This window comes from Cyprinodon variegatus, unplaced genomic scaffold (assembly GCF_000732505.1).
Source record: "Cyprinodon variegatus isolate N-32 unplaced genomic scaffold, C_variegatus-1.0 Scaffold205, whole genome shotgun sequence".
NCBI lineage: Eukaryota > Metazoa > Chordata > Actinopteri > Cyprinodontiformes > Cyprinodontidae > Cyprinodon > Cyprinodon variegatus.
Window position 1 is genome coordinate 389,972 of NW_015150658.1, and position 15,837 is coordinate 405,808.

The window sequence follows — 15,837 nt, forward strand, 5'->3', positions numbered from 1 at the left end:
TATATATATATATATATATATATATATATATATATATATTTACATAGATATACATGTATATATATATATAACATGAAAATAGGGCTGGGCAATTACAATATGATCGCAATTTAGATAAACGCAATTTTAAATCGCAGAAGCACTCGATTTTGGTCACAATACATTAAATAATAGTAAGAAGCTAAATTTCTCCCTCCAGCCCTTCAGGTGCCGGAAAGACACTTAGAATGGGTTTGCCACCTCACAGAAGGGAAGAGAGAGTTACAGCTAGCATGCATCATAATATCACTTTTTATCTGCATCAACTAACTCTTGACAAGTAAGCTTTCAAGGTCATGAAAAAACTGACACCCTGGAGACATGTACATGCTTGTGCTTAGTGCAAAGGAAAATTGAACCGCAATACTAGTGAAAAAAAACTATTGCAAATTTGATTTTTGGTAAAATAGTTCAGCTCTACATGAAACCAATATTCACAAGAGCTAATGTATATTTTTTACTGTATATCTACTTGATCCTCCAGCGCTTAAGCAGATAAAAATAAAATTAAAACAACTAATCTTGTGCTCATGCAAGATGTCTCTTTCTAACGTGAAGGTGTGCGTATTCAGTGCATTTAGGTTAAAACAAGTCATTTCTTTATTCAGTCAATTTACTCACAAGTAGCCTGATATTTTACTTACAGTAACAAAGATTAGCAGCATTTGTCAGGATCCGGGACTTTGCCCACCAGAGGGCTCCGTGGATGTATTCTTGGGGAGCTTGGGTTCAGCGTTGACAGCTGTTCCCTATCAGCTGATTAGGAGCTTTCCCTATATTAGCTGTGGAGGAGCTCCACTCGTAGCTGGATCGTTGTGTTTTACCTGTGCCACCATGCCTGTCTGAATCTGCAACCTGTAAGTCTGTCAACCGGTTCCAATAAATTACTGGACTTTTAATCCTCCCTCTGTGTCTGTGAATCTGCATTTGGGCTAGTAAAACCATCGCATCATGACAACATTAATACCACAGTACCATAAGTAATATTAGGGTTTATATGAACCAAGGTGCAGTAAAACTATTCCTAATGAACTAACTTTTGTTCAAAAGGTTATGTCTACCATGATGCAATTGTCTCGCTAATACTAGCTATATTATATCAAGAACAATGACTTAATGGTACATTAAAATAATACTGTAAGTTGCATGTTTAATTAACATATATCTATTTCTAATTCTGCATTCCAGTACTCCATTCCTAGGCTTATTATAGCTAATTCAAACAACCTCTCAAAATCTGATCATAGCTAATTTTGATGACCTGGTTGGCAGTAAGGGGGGAGCAGTCGCAGAAGGGATTATGTGTTTAGGAAAAAAAATGGGTTGGTCAATCATTTATTACAGATTAATATATTTAATTAGAATTATAAATAAATTTTTGATTACATTATGACAGCCCTAAGGAGGCCCAAAAATGGGAGTAGAACTACCAGGTATATGCCCTGTATGCCTAAAGGCCAGTCCAGCCTACCTCAATTTATCAGTAATCTGTAGAAGAACATAAAACACTCTGTAGTCTCTGTGTATACGTATATACAAAAGCAAACCACACTTTGCAGATAAATGTGTAAAAAATACTTAGAACTCCATCATTCCTGTATTTTACTTTCTTGTTTGTCTATAAAAGAAAAATATTGATAAAAGGCAATAAAGTCTGTGGTTGCAACTTTGGAAAATATGAAAGGTTCAAGTACCAATACTGCAAGGCAATGTAACTGAGTTAGTAAACAACTCATTTAAATCACTATTCACGTCTTTGTAAACCAGGAACCATTTTCATAGAAGGCTGAATCAGAATTCAAAGTTTTTCTTCTCTGATGAACATCACAACTGATTTTATGTTACAAGATGTTCTTCCTCATTCATCATGTCCACTGATTAAATCCTTTGTTCTGCTTTCTCTGGAAAACTGCTGTATGCAGTGTTAAGATTTGATTTATCCAGGCCATCGGGTATTGTTGGTGTTTTGATTTGAAAATCCTCTTTAACAAGGTCAGGAATCTGCTTTGTTCCCTTTTTTTCAGCTTTTCTCTAAAATAGGAACATGTTTAAAATGCTCCTCTCTGAACCAGCTCACTCTGTAATTGCATCTCGTGGGACTAAGGCTTCATTTATTGCACAGTGAAGAGACAGCATCTGAAGCAGAATTACTGAAACAATTGAAGGTAACTTCAAAAACGGACTTTTTTGTACTTTTATGATTAAAAATGCCACTAATCAACCCCTTCACTGGGTCGTACTTTTCCTTTACGTATCACCCTTAGAAATTGTAATCCATTAAGTTTCTATGTAACAATAAAAAACCTGTTTGCATTTACAATCAGAAACAGAAAGGCTTTGATTTGTTAAACTGGCAAATTGTTGTGACTGAACAAATCCCTTCTCATACACTGAGTCGATTGCTTCTGGACCCGATTGTACAGATCAGCATTTTGATTTTCCAAGATTGCATTGACTTATATGGTTGGAGCCAACTGATAATAATGCCTTGATAAAGGCTAGTATTTGTAAAAAAGACGTTACTGTAATAGATAGTGTAAATCAGTGTAGACACCCCCACCCACCACATAATACAGTACTATATAATCATATTAAGCCTGTTAGGAATGCTCCTTTTTCCTTCTTAGCACCAGTGCATTGTTTCTCTATGATCATTTACAATAGGACCATCTTTTTACTATACAAATAAAAGTGGCTAAAGTGAAGCAAACATCAGCAACATGGATTAAGATATTTATACAACAACAAAAATGTGAAAAAGACCATATTAAATAAAATATTAGGAAAAGTAAGAAAAAAACACTTTTCTCAATTTTTTTATCACTTCAGCATCTGCTGTGTCCATAGCCAAGGAGAAAAACTGCAGTTTGATCCAAAAATACGCCCAGATTGTTTTTATCTGATGGTCCTGATTGGTTTGCTTGAATCTGCATGTATTTAATGCAATATTTGTTGTTAATTTAGTGCAGAAATAAACTATGCAGCATGTGGAAAACAGTTGCAATAATGAAGGAGATTGTACTGCTTTAGAAATTGTCAGTAATTACACCTTTTTGTTAATTAGGCCTTTTTTAATTACATGACTTTAAAGTTTATATTTATTTTCATTCTGTAAAAATTTCTTAATTTAAAAGGAATTAACCAAGAAATGAAACTGTACAGAATTATAAAGAGAGTAGCAGCTTTATGAGTTTTATTATTAGTTTTCTTTTTTTCTCTCTCTCTCTCTCTTTCATTGCATCGGAATCACCTGGATCATACTTTAACTCAGCTGCTTCTTAAAAAAAACGGCCCCTGATGAACCATTTAGGAATCAGGGTACGCAGCACAAAGACACAGTTAGCCGTCGGGTAGTAAGCACACAGCCACAATTAGCAGCTAAAACAGATATTTCCCTCAGGAGCAGGTAAAGACTAAACAATAGTAAAAGGAGAGTAAATGTTGGAAATTGAGCAGGTGGGCTGTGGGCACCAAGCACACATCAAAATGCTTGTTTTGTGTTAATGAATGAATAAATAAACATCTACATTCTAACGAGACGTTTACAGATGGACAGGCTTAAAACTGTTAGATAGAAAACACAACCCTGAATGTAAATTGTACTTGTTTAATAGAGTACAGTACTCAACCATAATTCTGTAAATAAAGAGGACAACAAATGAATTATTTGTAGGCTTCCAAAAATTCATAGAGAGGTCATCTGCAAGCTGGAAACAGACAAGAAGGGAAACTAGGCCGAATAATGAATCTAAAACAGGATTAGATTTGAATATCAGTGCCGGTTCATTTTTGGAGTTATAGCATTAATTGCCACCTAATCGAAAGGTTCTGTTTCACTTTATTCCAAAACAATCACCACCTCCAAGGTACTAGAAGAGAAAAGGTGGGAGGCTGAGTGAGGGATTCATTTATCAACTGTTGTTCTGCAGCTGCTTTTAAAAAGACTACTTTGTATGTGAGTGTGTGTTGCTACAACAAGAGAGAGACAAAAAGGAATAGAATAGTAACTAGGATTACCAACCAGTTTCTAGCTCTGTGCATGTGAAATGCTAGTTATATGTTATTATGTAGAACTAAGCTTTAATCAAGTTTTTTAAGCCTTATATTACAAAAGAAGCATGCAAGCCACTTGTGCATAATATCTGCTCCATAACAACATAACATTAATAAAGCAAATAGTACTAATGATAATATTCAAACACAATCGGGTTGATCATGTTTAGCTGATGTAAGCATTTGGCTTAATGCTTACAAGCTTTAGAAGCTTGTCTTTGCTGACAGAATGCACTCAATGCTGAATCCGAACACTAAAGTGACAAAAATAGCCTTATGTCTGGGATGGCCTTCATAAATGTTTTAAACGAACAGCTCAAGACTGGAAAAAATGTAAAATTATTTATAATGTCATCCATTTGATTCAAACAACATGAGATACGTTTTTAATAGGATTAGCTGTAAAACATTGGAAGAATTCTTAAAGAATGTATGAGGGGTTTATGATGTGAGGTTATCTTAGTTCTAGTGAAAGGTATTTCAATATATCTTGGACAAATACATTTTAACAAGTGAGAAAGGTAATAACATGAGAGCTGCATAGACTTAAGTCCTCAAAGACATTGAGTTGAGCGAGTTTGCTGTGGAAGAACTGAATTGGCCTGAAAAGTATTGAAATCAATGAGATGTGACATATTTGGAATCATTTACGGTAGAAAATCAGGTTCTGCCGTCATAAATTAATATCTGAAATGAAAATGTTGCAATAAAAATACACCTTATTCCTGTAGAAAGCCTTGCGGTAATAGTAATAAAATTTAAATGAAAGGATGGACAAATATCTTTCAGGTTGTGTGGAGGTTTGAAGAGGACCCAAATGCAGAGACAGAAGCTGAGGTGGTTTCTTGCAGATTTAATATCCAAAAGTTGGCAACATAAGCAAAAATCCAAAAATGAATAAAGGAAAACCATAATCCAGGAGACATCAGGGAAAACACACATGAAGAGCCAAGAAACAATGAGGAGCCAGCCAACAGTAACTGAAGAGGAGGAGTATAAATGAGAGACTGAAAAAAGACCAGGCTAATCAGCAGATTGGGAGCAGGTGTGGACAGAGAAATCTAGAAGGGAGCTAGGAGGATGACACAAGAAGAGTAACAGAGGGCAAACAAGAAATACATAAAAACTCACATACAACCAAAAACAGCTAGAATAACAAAAGGAAAATAAAACCAATGAAAACCCGAAAAGAAAACCAGAGACAAAATAGAACCAAAACTATGACAATATCATAATAACTCGTGTGGAATACGCTCTTAATATCCACCTCATTTTGGGAAGTTCTCGCTTATTTTACATACCCAAATGGAAAAGCAAATAACTTAGGAACTGTAAGCCCAAATTACATGTGTGATACATAATTTGAAAGTTAACACCTTCTAGTTTCTGAATATATACATGGAAATTGTGTGAGTAAAACACCCAAGTCTTTTTGCACAGCAGTAATAAAGACATGCTTGCTTGTTGTGGCTGCTTAGTCATGGTATATTTTGACATGCTAGTATATCTGTGTTAATTGTGATTTGGCACTCGCTGTCCATAAAATGAACTTGGCAGTTGAATTGTGGAAAATCTAAGCTTTCTAACAATACCATATTGGTAAACATTTTAACATTGTAATTTTTATGCATTCTGAGATATTATTTGTAAACGCTTTAAAACGAGAGGATAAAATGGGATGTCCGACAAGTTCTTACATACAAGAAAGCAGACACGGAAATTCTCCTGGCTAAAAGGTGTTGTCATGATTTTGCTAAGGTTCAGACCCAAATGCAGAAGACCAAAACAGGGAGAGCAGGGAAAAGGTTTAACAGGTTTATTGAAGAGATAATACAGGGAGAAGTGTTGCTCTGAACACTGGTCAACCAGAACTGAAAAGTGAGGGGAAGACACAGGGGTTAGTTCAGGCTCAGTGGGAAATTTGACTCGTGAACTTGGAGAAGAGGATTTGATTGGTGACTCTGTATGCTGTGGTTCCAGAGTTTGTCTGATTTAATGGAGGGCAGAACAGGGTTTACCCAGAATGCGGTTGTTAATAGGTGAACGGAGAAACTGACTGCCACTCAGATTTCCTGCTGTACTTGAACGGGTCGTAGTGGAGATTAATCCCTTTCTCAGAGCGAAGCTCAAACGATCTCTTGGGGAAAGTGGATCCAAACCTCCTGTTTGAACCCCAGCTCAGTTTGTAGCTCAGGTATCCTTCCAGGGAGAGAAGGTCAGAAAAACCCAGTTTGCAGGATGACTTCCTGCCGAGAGGCAAAGACAAAAACAAAGTTAAAACTCATGTTGACTAGAACTCAGTTTGACTCTGCAAAACTCAGCTTGGCTAGAGTACCCAAAACTGGCAAACACTCTGTCGTCGAGGTAGTGGCAGTCAGCAGCTTAAGAACACTCCTTTAACGAAGTAGCCATCAGCAGGTGTGTGAGGAGGCGGACCAGAACCAGGCGCCTCCTGGTGGAGGAAGGGAGATAAACACAGAAAACACTAACAGACAGGAGTCCTGACAGGTGTAACATTCAAAGTATAGCCAGATCAAGACTGCTTGCAGCATTTTCATATCTGTCTTTAAACAGATCACTTTCTGTGATTTGTATATATAGTGAGCAGCCATTCATGTTTTAGTTTGATGTGTATTTCTCTTTACATTAAGAATTAGATGGATATACGTCTATTTTTCGACATTTGCTGGGCAAAGACATGCACTTACATCTTATTTTTTTCTCTATATTATATTTAATCAAACTTTTAAATCTTCAATCATCAAACTGAACAGAAAGCTGAACCTGCATTAGGTTATAGATCTGAAAAACGATAGTAGTTTTAAATCCAACAGAATAAAAGTCAACAAGAAGTAAAAACTAAAGGAGGTCCTATGATGGAATAAAAAAACATCAGCTGCTTATAAACTTGTTCCGTTATTCTTCCTCTAATTCAAAGTCTTGTTGTTTGTTGGATGACATTAAACATGGCTAAGACTTTTAAATGGCTGTTGTAAAAATGCCAAAACAGACTTTTGTGATTTACTAAACAAATCAGTATCATACAAACACGATAAGTTTAAGATTAAGAGTTAGATGACGTGAATGTTTGCAAAGCAGAACTGTATTTCAGTGTTTAATGAATTACAGCAAAACTGTATGACCTGACATCCAATGTGTCACTATGGCAGCAAATATTGGTGAGAGACTAGAGACAGACTCTACTGTCATTAATCTCTGTTGTTAGAACTTAAATATCACCCAGCAGTAAATTTCCATTTATTTGACAGAAATCACAGAAATATAAAACGAGTGTTTCATTCGTCTCTCACCACTTTATTTTTACCACGTCTTTCTCCTTTCTCTGTGCCTTATTCTTGTTCTCCCAGGGTAATTGATATGATATGAGCTCTGGCAAGTGTAATCTTCTTTTAATTAAGATGTGCTGAAAACATCACTTTCACTCACTTAAGTCTTTCTTGCTTTCATTTTTCTTGCCCTTTCTTATCTTTTTCCTCATTATCAACATTGTTCTTTCTCTTTTTCTCTGCTAACGTTGGCTCTATTGTTCTCATTATCTCACCTCTTTCATTTAACTCTTTACAATTCAACCTTCATCTATAATCTACACTGATTCACTCTTGCTTTCTTTTTTTTTGTCTTTTTTCTCCAATTCCTCTTTTCCTGTACGTTGTCTGTCTGTTATCTCATGCTGCAGTCTCAGCACCACGAAGACGAAAAGAGAGCACTCAGCCGGGAAATCATTGTTCTCAACAACCACCTCATGGAGGCAAAGATCACCATCAACAAACTCAGAGAGGACAATGTGAGTGTTTTCAGAAAGCGATTTACACAGCTATGAAGTTTCTGAATGATCGAACTTGCTAAAGTATGCATAAATGCTGTTTTTTCCTGCTGTGCAACAAATTAAAAAGTGGCTTACAGCCTTTACGGTGGAAAAGATCTGCAGCTCTGGGACCGCTGATTTCATTGCTTGGTCAGTGATTTTGCCTAGTTAGCCCCAGAAACAGTATTTGGATTTGGAAACTGAAATGACAACTCTCCAAAAAGCTGCTTCCTCCCGCCACTTTGCCCCCCCCTGCTATTGATACACTCTTGCTTTAAGTCATACCCTCTGTATTTCTGCAACATTCTTGATATTTGTGCTTCAAGGTGCAACAGCAGATAGAGGAATTAACTCTAAGCCACTGGGTGTTTTATAGTGATTATACAGAAATCAATGGGCTTCCTTAGGGTTGGGAGAAGTAGGCGCCGTGGCTGCATGATTCTGAGCTCTAGGGCACATGGCAATCTAGTGCCTCTCTTTCTTTGAAGTGATTTCCCTGGCTATCTGCGGAGAGACTCTAAGTTAGGTTGGGTCTTTTTTTTCTCTTCCTCTCTCTTCTCTATGGCCCTTATTAGCACTTCTGAGGTACATAGCACTTTGCCTATTCCCCTCAATCCATCTGAGCCAGCAGTTAGGCAGACATTTCCTCTAGAGAGCAAGTTCAGAGTGTTCTCTACTGAACACAGAGAGGGAGATGTTTAACGCTGGGGGAAAAATATGTTTTCCTTCTTTACAGAATGCTTCTTTGTTTAGTTACTTTGTCTAACTTCAGTGTTACAGATCATCCAGATTGTTTAAATATTATGGTAAATGGTAAATGGCCTGTACTTACATAGCGTTTTTTTTTTTTCAAGTCAGGAGACTTGACCAAAGCGCTTTACACTACATTCAGTCATTCACCCATTCACGCACACACTCACACACTGATGGTGGCAAGCTACATTGTAGCTTAGGGCTTGAACCGTCAATCCTTCGATTTCAGGGCAAACTCCTACATCCGACGCCACTGTCCCCCTATTAGACAAGTATAAACAGATAAATGCAGTTTTCAAATGATGGTATAATCCATAAACAACAAAAGGTATTCATACCAACTAAACCCAAACCTGATCTCTAGTAGCCCTACAAAATCAAGAAATTGAGAAGATGTTTGAAAACAATAAAAAGTAATACATCAAACAATTATCTAAAGAAATTTAAGAAAATATAGGAAGCAAGTTAGTGTCATTTTCAATATTATCCTTTAGAGATCCAGTGAATAAGAGTTGGTTTTTAAATAGAGAAAGCATCAGAACTTAATTTTCCCATGAGTAGCTTATTAAAAATACTCTAAATAAGCAACAGAAAACTACAAAAATAACCCAGAGCAACACCTAAAATACTGCAGGCTGCCTTTTTACCATAAAAATTTTTTGTTCATGATTTAACAATGCAAAAAAGAAAAAAATAGACAAAAATTAGTTCCAGAGAAGAGTTACAAGGTTACAACCCCTCGCTTTTCTGCTTCCGGGCTGAGACGCCTAGCTGTAGCTGATTAATTCTGCTTTCTACCAAAATAATTTGAGGGTCAATTACCAGGTTATTAGCTTATTAAGCTTAGCCCAACAGAAGTTGGGTTGAACAGCTGAATAATGTCTAATTCCCACAAGCAAATCCGCCTTTAAATTGATAAGAGAGATGTCTCATTGAACCCCAGTCGGCTTTGGCAGATGGCCGCTCACACTAAGCCTGGTTCTGCTGGAGGTTTCTTCCTGTTAAAAGGGAGTTTTTTCTCTCTACTGTTGCTAGATGCATATTTTGGTGATCAAATGGTAAACGATGGAAGTAAGAGCGACTCCCCCGTGACGTCCCATCCCCGTTACAGAGATTACCAAAGCATCCAACTCCCCGTTTTCTTCCTCTTTGCCCAGTGACCCCCGGGTCTGATAGGTGAGACACGCCAGCCTTCAGCTGAAGCCACGCTTTGTGGCAACCTTTCCATTGGTGAAGTCTTTTTGCTGCTTTTTTCCCTACGATTCAGAGAAAATTGAACGTAGTGTCCCTTCATTGTGATCCACTCTGCTCTGAAGTAGATGAGAAAAACGATCCAGTTTTCTTGCCTGATCGACCCCTTCTTCGCTGCCCATGGAACCGTCACCCGTTTTATTGATATGTGATCAAAGCTAAGAGTTGAGTTCCAACTCAATCCCAGCTACTTCAATTCTGTAACAGTCTATAGTTTTTGCCCTGCTATTGAGAGATATGATCAACATTTGACTTGTTTTTTTTTTGTTTTGTTTTATAATAGGAAACATTAAATTATAACAAAAAAGAGAAAACAATACTATTTGATGGGACAGATTCTTTTATATCTTTACACTAAATTTATTAGAAATAATAAAAAACATTTATTTAAATATGGCTAAGAACTTGCATATAAATGACTGACATTCTTGAACGCAAACCAGGTTATCCTGAGGAAAAATAAACCTCACAAGTAAGATCCTCAAAGTCTCAGCTGCAAAGGTAAACAATAATCCCAACATTCATCTTTTAGAAATTACTTCATTATTGAAACTTTAGCCATTTCAACTGGTTAATGAAAGGAAACCAATATAGTAGCTTTAAAATTTAAGTCACTAAGTCTTTATTTGTAAGAAATTAAAAACTAAACTCAAGGGATTACGAAAAGATTTTTTATATTTTCTATGTTTAATGTTTATTGAAAAAACAACCATGCAGCATTAAAGTTTTCTAAAAGTTGTAAAAGATAAATCCAGCCTTATATTGATTATGCAATAAGAATGTACAAAAACAATCTAAAGTTGTTTCAGAATATTATTTGTTTAAAAGAAACCGACAAAGAACGGTTCAATTATCAGAGATGCTCTGTGACACAGAGAGGCAGGAGGGTTCGCTGGTGCAAAAACTGACCTTTTTAAACAGACAAATTAACTGCACAAGGAGAGAGAAAAGCTACCAAAGCAAATATATGAAAAAAGCCAGAGGAAAATGGATAGAGGGGCATGAAACCTTTATTATCCTATGTGAAATATTAATTCAAATCTTTTTATTAAATCACGTTTTAATGCGGGGGAGCACAGAATAAGTAGTTTTCCTCTTTTTCTCCCTTCTGGAGGGTGCAGATAACTAAATGTGCGGCTTTAAAACAGCTCAAACTAAATTAGCACAGCCTGCACTGCATAGATAGGGGATATTTTAAAAATGAAACTTTGGTTATCGTTTTAACATCCTGCCAGCCTCGTATGTCAAACTAGGAAAAGATATGACAGAATAACCATAACTCTTCTAGTTTGAGCTGAATCATGTGGGTGTTTGTCTGATAGACAATAAGACCCTCCTATTAATTATACTCCTGTTGAGAGCTTTATATTAACTCCTCTGTGACATGAATACTATGAATTAGGGAACACGTTGCTTTTAGGTTCTTAGGGTGTAAATAATTAAATACTATTGGTTTGGGTCTTTTATTATAAGTTTAAATGGGTTGGCTTTGTAAAATGGAACTACTTGTTTTTTTTAAATCATACAGTTAAAGATCTGGGCTATTCCAGGTAGCCTAGCGTTGACTTGCTTTAGCAATTCCCAGACATATTTAGATGTTTTTTTGGATAAATATTCAAGTTTCAGACATTTACAGTTTATTGTTTGCTAAATTAGAAGAGGAGAAAATAAGGTGGAGGCAGTTTTCGTTCTGCATGAATTCATCCAGTTTGTGCACTGCATGACTTTCTGACCCTCGGCATGATGCTATCAGCATGTAAACCATCCAGCTCCTGATTTGCGGCCAAACTGAAGAAGTTGTACATATTCTTTCTTCTTTATCATTTACCCATTTTGATAAATCCAGGCATACCACTGGAAGCCAAATGGAGCATTAACATGTTTATCACCTCATTATGCTTTGGAGCTGGAAGTGTGTTCTCCAGCTAGAAGCCTTTAACTGTAAACTTTTAATATGTTTAGAACTATGTGTGCTGTTCCTTATCTTTGTACAGCAGAGCAGACCCATAAACGTGATGTTACACTACCAGGCTTAACAGCTGAATCTGTCTTTTTGGCTACAGGAACTTATCATTTCAGGTGGAGGGTCAATATTCAGCTGAATGTGTGAGGATTCATATCTAGAGGAACTATGTGGTTTCATTTCCGCTCTCTTGGGTGTTTTTAAAGATTATTAGGGATGCATGCGTATGTGTTTGTAAATTATTGAGCCTATATTATTAATTTCTCTCCTTGTGACTAACAGAACAAAACAGAGACATAAAGTCTTTCAGTTATTAATTATTTTCTGTTTGTTTTTGTTTTTCTATTCTTTTGTTTTTAGCACATTAACTGCCATGTTCTATCAATAGGATGTATATGTTGTTTCCAAATTTCCAGCCTCAAGCCGCCAAAATAATGCTACTGTCCGCCATTACAACAGTTTTATACGGCATGCTAGACCATCCGAAGGGTTAAAGAACAGCAGCTGATTTAATTTTCGCTTTTTTAAGCATCTCCAAATCATTTTGGGGATTTCATATTGGCAAGTTAGCACTCAGATTCCTTGGCATGAAAAGTGCTTTATAAATAACATGGATTATTCTTATTTTCATTATTATTATTCTGTCGACACATAAAGGTTGAAATATTCAGTAAGGTAAGCCCTTTAAATAAAGAAGCAAAGAAATAATAACCTTCATTAAAAGAAAAAGCACTAATAAATTATTTAAGCCAACTGCAGTTTTTTCTTTCAATTTGATACGAATGTTAATAAGGCCACAAACATCCACTGACTTTTACTCAAAAGCAGCCTTGGCCACACCCACCTGACTACCCATTTGCACCATAAAGCAGGAGTAAACAATGTCCCCTACCCCATTTTTAGAATCAAGAGGAGCACAAAATATGTAGGCGAAGAAAAACTTTTTCTTGTACAATTTTTTTAACAATTTAAAATTTCAATGTAGTAAAAAAAATAATAATAATAATTGTATCACACTCCTGCTTTCAAATTTGTGCGGAATGCACATGATGACCAAGATGGGTGAAGTTGAATGCCCTGTACGTTAAATAAATGGTTAAGCTGAGACTTTTAATCCTTAGATATTTGTTACTTCAGCCATATACATAATTTTAAACATCTGCTTAAATGCAACTTTTTAAAAGCTTGAAGCCTTTAGTAATTCTTATTAAAGAATAAAAGGGTTGCAAATTCATCTCTGGGGGGATGCAAACCCTCAGGAGACTCAACAAACCATTGAACTGTTAGAATCTGTATTTTCTTTGACGGAGGATCATCTTTGTTTCTCTAACAGGACTTGTACAGGAAAGACTGCAATCTGGCCGCCCACCTGCTGCACTGCTCCAAGTCACACTACAGAGCACACAAGTTGTCTGAGGTGAGCTTTCTCACACTGCTGCTACAAACACACAATCATGCAATCTATGCATCAAGACAGCACTGTGGGGCTTTAATGTGAACTTTAAAAAAGTTCTAAAATGAATAAAATTCTTTAAATGTTAGTTAATAGCTTCTAATTGGTGTGCAAATCAGTCTGAAGTTGTTTGTCTGCAATGCTTGTAATCTAGAGAAAGAGTTGCTGGGCTAAATTGAAACCTTGATGAGTGGATTTCACAATGAGATGGAGCCACGGGCTCATGGCCTCTTCAGTCAGACTGATGGAGGTCTGCTGTCTGAAGTGCTGTCTGTCTCTGCTGTGCATAATGAATGAGCAAATAAAGGCTGGTTAGAGACAGCGTCCCATGTACAAGGAGACATGTACAAGAAAATACCTTAAGGGAAAGAAGGTTGATAACTGTCTAGAGCTGTGCAAATATCTAATTTCAATATCTCATATTAGATACATCTATTGATAAAAAAAAAAAAAAAAATGGAAGAAACTTAAACAAGGTCTTGCAAAGTAGGTAAACATCGAGTGTGTGCTTAAGCTCTCCTTGAATACTAGATCTAATTATTTCCCCTTCATAGCTCTTATACAACATATCTGATATCTATACATCAACTAACCATTTGATTTTTTTTTTCTTTTTGTAGAATACAGTGACCTCAAAAGTATTCAAAATACTTTTTTGGACTTTAAAGCCACAAACTACAATGAGTTATACATTTTAAAATGATTATTAGTAACTGCAAAGTGGAGGAATAATGAAACATAAGGGTTTAAAAAATGAACAAATACAAATCTGATAAAGTCCTGTTAATTTGTTCCTTACCATACAAATTGACATTTATACGTCGATTTAAATCATTTGCAAAGACTATCTAGCAGTCAAAATGGAGAGTTTCTGTAATAAAGCAGTCTGCTGCAGTATGCTGCTTATGTTTTTGTTTTGTTTTCTTAATTGTGGTGGGCTGCAAGAGGAATTACCTCTAGGGATTCAAAAATTGATTTAAACATTTTAATTGGCTGTTTGTCTTGATAACCCTTTCCGAGTGTCTGGGGGGAAGCATTTCTATACTCAACGCCAGCAAAGTGCTGTTGCTCTACTAGTACCATTCTTTTCAGTGTAGACGCAGATAGAAAATGGTGCTAAGCAACTAGAGAGAACATGCAGAAGCCACATGGAATCACGAGTAAGGTTATAGTTCATTGTGCTGCCAAAATATTTAAAGGAACAAACGTATCCATTATTTTTCAGGGTTCATATAACCTAAAATGATACATTAATAAATTATGTCAAACATTCAGAGGTTTTTGTCCATTTTTATTCCATTGTGTGCATATAAATCAGAGTCTCACTGGACTTTTCAAAGTGATCAAGCTGTAAATATCAATTTTTTTTTTTTTTTTTGGTAGCATATTTAGACAGATAGCAATTTTAGAGATGCTTTTCCTGTTTAAACCGCAGATATGTAGTTTGATGCTCCGGAATGTGGAAGTAAGACAGAAGACTGAAGGAGTTTTATGAGGGATTTAAAGAGGTACACACCCCAAAACAAAGGAAATGTTTGGCCTTAACCAAAACCGGCATTTCAGGGAAACATTAAAACATCTGGAAATCAGATGAAAGTTAAATTATTATAAATGCTTAATAGTAAAAAAGGTAAATAAAATATATTGAACACATAAAAATGTCTTAAAGAACCAACATATTAAATGCTTTATACTAACTTTCTATATGCATGTGTAGTTTTTTAATTATTTACTAGTTTAAACACACTGGTTGGAGCAACTTTTGGAGAAAAAAAATAGGATTTCTATCATACTGATAAAAGAGATAGGAAACAACCTCAGTATATTTTAAATCTTTTAATCTTCCATTACAATCCAGAACTGGAAAATACTTAAATCCAGTGACACACTTTTTAACACTGTGTATGAACTCTGGTTATTGACATTGCATGATCCAGTTAGTAACTGGCACATATAGGAAACATTTACAGTGTTCAATCTAATTGACTAAACAGTTCAACTACTGTTTAATTACAGCTTTATTTAGAAATAACAAAATAGATGTTTCATTTTTATTGTCACCTGCTATTTTCCAGCTGGACTAACACTGCGAAACATTGCTATTGTTAATCAAGATGTGATTTAGATTGGAGCAAATGCTGAGTTAGCTCACTTGCAGCGCAAACTACATTATCATAACGCTGCTCGCTCAAAGCCTCACCTACTTTCCATCTCTGCTCCCTGTAGGCGAGTCAATAGCTACTAAAAATAGCTCTAACTTTAAACAGGCAGCTTGTTTAATGCAAGCACAAGCTTCTATTTCTTAACAAAGCCAAGAAAGACAGTTTTTTTATTCCCAGCTGGAGACCTAGACCACTGGTTTAATTTGAATATGAGTCTGTCTCTATGGAACTGATATCTAAGGTTTTTTTCTTTTTTGCTTGGAGGTAGACAGAGGAGAAAAGACTGAAAAAAATGAAGAGAAGGGGAGTGAGGGCGTTTTGATTGAATGAGAAGGCT

At 36.0% G+C, this 15,837-nt stretch overlaps 1 protein-coding gene across 2 annotated transcripts in view; it reads left to right on the forward strand.

Moving 5' to 3' along the window:
- begain (brain enriched guanylate kinase associated) overlaps positions 1 to 15,837 on the forward strand; it is a 65,014-nt gene that overhangs the window by 45,585 nt on the left and 3,592 nt on the right. For both annotated transcript variants that reach the window (XM_015379994.1, XM_015379995.1), the window contains 2 exons: positions 7,790 to 7,897; positions 13,219 to 13,302. In XM_015379994.1, the coding sequence (XP_015235480.1) occupies positions 7,790 to 7,897; positions 13,219 to 13,302 (192 nt within the window). The remainder of the gene's footprint in view (positions 1 to 7,789; positions 7,898 to 13,218; positions 13,303 to 15,837) is intronic.